The sequence below is a fragment of the Triticum aestivum genome, chromosome 6A (genome assembly GCF_018294505.1).
Source record: "Triticum aestivum cultivar Chinese Spring chromosome 6A, IWGSC CS RefSeq v2.1, whole genome shotgun sequence".
NCBI classification, from domain to species: Eukaryota; Viridiplantae; Streptophyta; class Magnoliopsida; order Poales; family Poaceae; genus Triticum; species Triticum aestivum.
Genome location: NC_057809.1, coordinates 84,812,303 through 84,819,955, shown reverse-complemented (window position 1 = coordinate 84,819,955; position 7,653 = coordinate 84,812,303). Strand labels below are relative to the sequence as shown.

At 44.9% G+C, this 7,653-nt stretch overlaps 1 protein-coding gene across 1 annotated transcript; it reads left to right on the top strand.

The window, feature by feature from the left end:
- The first annotated feature begins 201 nt into the window (after window positions 1-201).
- Window positions 202-3,652, top strand: LOC123132204 (uncharacterized). Its single transcript, XM_044551977.1, has 4 exons — window positions 202-302; window positions 758-2,631; window positions 2,738-2,856; window positions 2,948-3,652. Exons 2-4 carry the CDS (start codon window positions 777-779, stop codon window positions 3,518-3,520), a joined length of 2,547 nt encoding a protein of 848 aa, XP_044407912.1. The 5' UTR covers window positions 202-302; window positions 758-776; the 3' UTR covers window positions 3,521-3,652.
- The last annotated feature ends 4,001 nt before the right edge of the window (window positions 3,653-7,653 follow it).

Sequence of the window (7,653 nt, the reverse complement as noted above, 5' to 3'; positions counted from 1 at the left end):
TGGAATCATGTTGGCGCCAACAAGTAAGAGGGGAGAAAGAGAGAGAGAGAAACAGCCCCCAATCCACACACTCCTCCCCCTCCTTCTCTTCAGTGGCTCCTCTCCAGCAGATCTGGTTCCTCCTCCTCTCCAGCAGCTCCTCCCCCTCCTCTTCAACGGTTCCTCCTCTCTAGCAGCTCCTCCTCTTCCTCCTATCCAGCAGCTCCTCCTCCTCTTCCTCCTGTCCAGCAGCTCCTCCTCATCCTCCTGTCCAGCAGCTCCTCCTCTGCAGTACAGCAACAACAAGCAAGAGCAACAGTAAGGTATACCTCCCTCTCCCTTCTCCCACACCCTCCTCTGCTCTCTTTCTTCTTTGCTGGACTGTTTTATGCTAGCTGGTTGGTGGTTGCTCACTTGTCTCTTATAGTGGTTAGTGCCTTAGTGGCCAGGCATATGTTAGTGATTAGTTTAATGATAGTGGGGTTAGTGCCTTAGTGGATGCTCCTTGGTTGAATAAAATAATGCATGATGTTGGCCTGTTGGGTGGATTAGAATAAAGGCTAGTTGAATACTGATGCATGATGTGTTGTGCTCAACAATGGATTAGTTTAATGACTAGTTGAATGCTGATTAGTTTAATGGCTAGTTGATTGTCGCTGTTTGCTACATCTGCATGAGTAGAGTAGTTTAGTTGCTGCCACAGCAGCCTTTTCATATGCCATGGCAGCCCTTTTATCAGTTATGCTAATATTCCTTTGTGTTTGGTTGTTTGCTGCAGGTAGTAGAAGTGTAGCACCATGGATGGAAATGCAGCAGCTGATGGGGGTGAGCCCACCTACGATCCAATGAAAGATCCAACAAGGAAGCCACAACGGTCAAATGATCCGGGATGGAACTATGGATATTGGTCTGAGCCTCCAAATCGGGATCTTGTTGTGTGCGCTCTTTGTGGCAAGATAACTTCTGGAGGGATCAAGAGGCATAAAGAGCATCTTGCGGGCGTCGGGGGAGATGCAATTGGTTGTCCTAAGGCCACCACACAATTGAGGAGAGAAATGGGAACATATTTGGAGCAAAATAGGAGGATCAAGGGAGTAGTAGATGTAGATGATGTTCAGGAGGTTGTGGAGGTGAGTTCAGTTGGAGCAAACATCGCCTCTAAAAGGCCAAGCTCAGGGACAGCAGCCAAACAGAATAAGAAAGCGTTTATCACCAACATGCAAGGTAAAAAGAAGTCTGTTTCTGTTGTGTCTGCCGCCAATAGTTCCAAGCCAATTGTTGCCATGCTACGAAGAACACCCGAGGATCTTGTAGATGAAAGACGCTCTGGGTGTTCTCAAAGCACCATGGAGTCCAGCACAAAGACTCCAGAAGAGAGGCAGTATGTCAATATGCAGTGGGCATTGTTCTTTTACGAGTGTGGCATTCCATTCAACGCTGCAAGTAGTAGGCAGTTTGAGGTTGCAATTGAAGCCTCTTGTCAATATGGGTCAGGTTACAAGCCTCCTAGTGCACATGAGCTGAGAGAGAAATTGCTTAATGATTGTGTGAAGGAAACAGGACTTTTGAGGAGGCAACACGAGGCAGCATGGAAAAAATATGGATGCACACTCATGTCGGATGGCTGGTCGGATAAAAGAGGACGCCATTTGATTAACTTCCTTGTTAATAGTCCAGAGGGCACTTTCTTCTTGGAGTCGGTTGATGCCTCAAGTGTATGTCATGATGGTGATATGATAGCTGATTTGCTTGAGAAGAGAATTCTGGATGTTGGAAAAGAGAATGTGGTACAAGTTATCACCGATAATGGTGCTAATTACAAGAAAGCTGGCCACCTTCTAATGGAGAGGATGCCTACTCTATATTGGAGCCCGTGTGCATGTCATTGCTTGGACCTAATGTTGGAAGATATAGGAAAGTTGAAGGCATTTAAGAAGCCTATTGCAGGGGCTAGACGTGTCACAACTTTCATCTATAGACATGGAAGACTTCTTAGTCTAATGAGGAAGGCCACGGGTGGGGATCTTGTGAGACCAGCAGCCACTCGTTTTGCCACAGCCATCCTCACACTTAGGAGTTTGGTCAAGAACAAGGCTGCATTGAGGAGTTTATTTACATCTGAAGAATGGGTTGGAAACAAGTTAGCAAAAACACAAGTTGGCTTGAATGTGCAAGAGATTATACTTTCAACGGAGTGGTGGAGCGCAATTGAGGACTGCCTTAGAGCTTCAACTCCACTTCTTAGAGTTCTTAGAGTAGCAGATGGTGATGAGAAGCCTGCCATGCCAGAGATTAAAGCACTTATGATTTATGCAAAGGAGAGGATCAATCTAGGTTTCCCTCAACAAAACAAGCAACCATTGCTCAAGAAGATCTTGGCCATTGTTGATAAGCGTTGGGAGAATCAAATGGATCATCCATTGTATGGGGCTGCTCTATTTTTGAACCCAGGAAAGTTCTTTCCTATTGTAAGCAGAAATGATGATGCCTTAGTTGGGGAGCTTAGGAGCTGCTTTAATGATGTGCTTGCAAAAATGGTACCGGATGCCAATGTTCGAAAAAAGATTGATCAACAATCTGTGCTCTATGAGCAACAGCGAGAAAGCTTTTCTAATCCATTGGCACTCGAGACCATGAGCACAAGAAACCCTCGTAAGTCATATTAAATGCATCATGTTAATTTCAGCATGTTAATTCCAGTTCCAGCAATGTAATTTCTGTACAAACTCTTAATATGTGTCAGTTTTTATCATTTTAGTTGATTGGTGGAGTTCATTTGGTGGTCGGGCCATTGACCTACAAAGGTTTGCAAAGCGCATTGTTAGTCTTTGTGCTTCATCATCTGGTTGTGAGAGGAATTGGAGCACGTTTGAATTTGTAAGTCAACTAGTAAAGCAGTATTTGTGTTTGTTCAATGATGATTTCAGCAAGTTATTTACTTATTTCACTTGTTGTTTCTACTTTGTAGATCCATACAAAGAAAAGGAACAGATTACAATGGAAAAGGTTGAATGATCTTGTCTTTGTTTCATACAACCGGAAGAATATGCAACGGTTTCAAAAGAGGCGTGAGAAGGTGGGCGAGAATAGCTTTGAGGCTTTGGTCATTGAGGATTTTGATTGGGGCAATGAGTGGGTGGACCCATCACTATCACAACCTCAAGGTGCTCGAGGTTGTCCTGAAGACAATCAAGACATTACATGGGAGGATGTTGATGTGGCTATTGGTGCATCTTCAAACCTTCGAGGCCGCAATCTGCATAGGACAGCAACTACACTTCGTAGGGGCCAGACAAATGTCCGTCTGCACTACGCACGCAAGAGACCTACTACAACACGACCTATAATTCCTGAAGAAGATGAGGTAGAGGAGGACTTGGAGCAAGAGCAACACTCAAGTATGCCCAATGCGGAGGGGGAGGATTCAGACTACGTTGAGGATGATGATGATGTGAGCAATGACGATCAAGAGCCAACTAATGTTGACCAAGATGGTGAAGACAACACCAATGCCAATGAGTTTGATGATGATGACTTTTGATTGAGACTTTGAGAGTGGAGAGACATGAGAGAGCTGAGCTGGCCACCTTTATCCCTTTTGCTATGCTGGAATTATCTATTATTCTGTTTGTCTTATGTGGAATTATCTATTATTCTGTTTGTCTTATGTGGACCATTGTAGATTGCAGTTGCACTCATACTTGCTATCTTTCTTTCCACTTTTGTTTGCTGCCTCACTTTTATTTCTATTTTTTGTGGAATGTGCACTGGTAAGTGATACATTCATTATTCTAACATATTTGTTCATGACTTCATGTTGATGCAGAATTCTGTTGGGGAGAAAAGCAAGTGCAAAGAGGATGGGGGCTCTACAACAATCAGTTGCAAGGTGTGTATGGCTGTATGCCTAGTTGCTTAATGCCTACCAAATTCTACTTAATTCTGTTGCTTACAAGTCTCTAAGGCGTCGCCTCGCCTTATGCCTCAGCGCTTAGGCAGTGAGGCGCCCCCCCCCCAGCGCCTCGCCTCGCCTTATCGTCTTAAAAACATAGGCTGAAAGGACCTTTGTCCCGACGGCCCTCTGTGTGGATCTTTGTGGCGGAGCGACAGGGCAGGTTGAGACCGCCTAGGAGAGAGGTGGGCCTGGCCCTGTTCGGCGTTCGCGGATACTTAACACGCTTAACGAGATCTTGGTATTTGATCTGAGTTGGCTACGAGCCTATACGCACTAACCATCTACGCGGGAGTAGTTATGGGTATCCCGACGTCGTGGTATCAGCCGAAGCACTTCGTGACGCCAGCGACTGAGTAGCGCGCGCCAGATTGGAACGTAAGCCTGCTCTTGTATTAAGGGGGCTAGTTCTGTTTTCGGCCGCGTACGCAATGTGCAGGTGTGCTATGGGCGATGGGCCCAGACCCCTGTGCGCTTAGGTTTAGACCGGCGTGCTGGCCTCTCTGTTGAGCCTAGGTGGGGCTGCGACGTGTTGATCTTCCGCGGCCGGGCATGACCCAGGAAAGTGTGTCCGGCCAAATGGGATCAAGCGTGCTGGGTAAGTTGGTGCACCCATGCAGGGAAGTTAATCTATTCGAATAGCCGTGATCTTCGGTATCAGGACGACTTGGAGTTGTACCTTGACCTTATGACAACTAGAACCGGATACTTAATAAAACACACCCTTCCAAGTGCCAGATACAACCGGTGGTCACTCTCCCTCAGGGATATGAGGAGGGGATCGCCGGGTAGGATTATGCTATGCGATGCTACTGGAGATGCTACTTGGAGATGCTACTTGGAGGACTTCAATCTACTCTCTTCTACATGCTGCAAGACGGAGGCTGCCAGAAGCGTAGTCTTCGACAGGATTAGCTATCCCCCTCTTATTCTGGCATTCTGCAGTTCAGTCCACTGATATGGCCCTTTACACATATACCCATGCATATGTAGTGTAGCTCCTTGCTTGCGAGTACTTTGGATGAGTACTCACGGTTGCTTTTCTCCCTCTTTTCCCCCTTTCCCTTCTACCTGGTTGTCGCAACCAGATGCTGGAGTCCAGGAGCCAGATGCCACTGTCGACGACGACCCCTACTACACCGGAGGTGCCTAATACTACGTGCAGGCCGCTGACGACGACCAAGAGTAGTTAGGAGGATCCCAGGCAGGAGGCTTGCGCCTCTTTCGATCTGTATCCCAGTTTGTGCTAGCCTTCTTAAGGCAAACTTGTTTAACTTATGTCTGTACTCAGATATTGTTGCTTCCGCTGACTCGTCTATGATCGAGCACTTGTATTCGAGCCCTCGAGGCCCCTGGCTTGTATTATGATGCTTGTATGACTTATTTATGTTTTTAGAGTTGTGTTGTGATATCTTCCCGTGAGTCCCTGATCTTGATCGTACACGTTTGCGTGCATGATTAGTGTACGATTGAATCGGGGGCATCACAAGTTGGTATCAGAGCCGACTGCCTGTAGGAAGCCCACTTTCCAACTCCTTGGCCGAAGTCGAGTCTAGTCGTTGAAAAACTTTTACTAACATGGCTGTGTGGCCCATGGGCCCACGTCGCCATCAGGAGGTATTAGGATCTTTTATTCCTCGACGTTTACTCTGGGATTCTGAACCCTCTTCTATTCGGGTTAAACGATTTTTACTAAAAACTAACTTTAGGTTCTCGAAAATACTTTCTCCCGGAGAGTCCCTTCAGTCCAGATGGTCACCGACTGCACCAGAAGATTTCGGAGATACTCTTTGATATTCTCTTAAGACTTTGTGCCCATCACTTTTGCTATTCCCGACCATCGATAAATCCTTATGGATAACTACTTACACTTGCCATTCTTACGATCATTCCCCATTGTTCTTGTTATTACAAGATACCCGAAGTTTTCTCTATTGTTCCGAGAATACTTCGTGCCTACTGCCTAGCAGTTCTTTGCCACATGAATACCCCTTCAAATAATTTCTCGCACTTATCGAGTATCCACTCATCCCCAGTTGATTCATGTATTTCACAAAAGTCTTCAAAATACCATTCGATCTTCCGAAAATCCTCAACAACCTATTGCTCTGGAATTTCTTGTTTGCTTTCATTATGATTAATCCCATAAGTATAGAAACCTTATTAACATTCCTTGTCATTATCATTTTGAGTCTGTTGACTCAATATGTTGCGAATACACGCAATCATCATTGATCCTTATAAATTACCTTTCCGGCTGAGCTTCCATTCTTTTAACTGGAATTGGTTCTCGACCAATCCAATTGTTGTTGATTGTACCCTAGGGCTATTCAACTTATCCATCCCTAATCAGAGCATTGCTTCTGATCCCTTGATTTGGAGATCATAATTCCTTTGCATTTGACAATTGAGTTAGTCAGTTGTTTCTATAAACTGATCTCCTTGCATTCTTTCCTCCTCTGGTTGAGTACCGATGCTCACATCAGGTACCTTGTGGACCACCAGATCCTTTGTTGGATTTTATCTGACAACGCCCTTCATATTCAATAACCTTGTGAGCCTTTTCTCCGATACATAATGCCTTTGGTAAATTGTATCGTCTGCTTCCTCAACCATGCTCTGCCTTCGAGCTTGAGTTAATTACTTCTAAAGGTTCTGGTATATGATTCTAAGATGCCCCGATGGGTTGAACCTATGCCTTCCTTAATATGTGTGAACTCGAAAGTTTTCACGAGTCGTACTCTTCTTGAATTTTGCCAGATAAAATTTCAACGCTATAACTTCATCAAAAGCGAGAAGTGAATGAAAGGGTATGCATTGGAGAAGTGGGAGTCGACCTTGAACTCTGAGTTCATGCCCATGGACCTGATGTGGAACTTATCAGGGTAGCTTCTTGCCAAATATTTACTCATTCGAGTAATTCTTTCAGTGTTATTAAATTAGACCCCTTGTAGTTATGGTTTCGACCATAGTGTTCTTCTTTGTTCCCATTTCTCGGGCAAGTTTAAACATTTGTCTTCTGTGGATTAATACCCCAGTCCAACCTTTACTTTGATCTGGTGTCAAGTATTACCCCCCTGGTATCTCGAGATTATCATGGAACTGCATAACTTCTTATGAGTTCTTCATCAAGTGCTACCTTCCCACTGATTCCAATTTTTCACGGGCTCTGAGTTATTGAACACTCAAAGACACCGATAACTGAACCGAGTCCGCACTGCGGTTCAACAACTCTTCGGTAAGCTTCTATAAGTACGAGTTTGTACCCGATCACATCATTCCTAGCCTGTTTGGCTATATCATTGTCGTGATGATTTTAACTGTGCTACCCGGTCCTTCTTCACGGAGGACAATTTTCGACGATGAACTAACCTTACGTCGATCCTCATCGTCATATCATTTCGCCTTGAACAACAAGCTTGGTTTCGAGTTTGTGTCGTACCCTTGGTTCCGATAACCTTTCACTTCATCATTACTTTGACTTGTTGACGTCGCCGATCGATTACATCTTCATGAACTCTCGCGACAAAGGTGTCGTGATCATCAACATTCTGAGCTCATCCAGGATATCAATTGAATTCATGATGAGAAATACCATCCTTGCCCTCGATGAATTGTATTATCATCGACCACTTTATTGCCTTCCCACCAACACAAGCTTGTTCATGCTTGGTGTTATACCTTGAGTTCCTTGCTATCCAGCAATTGTTCTTCTTTACCTT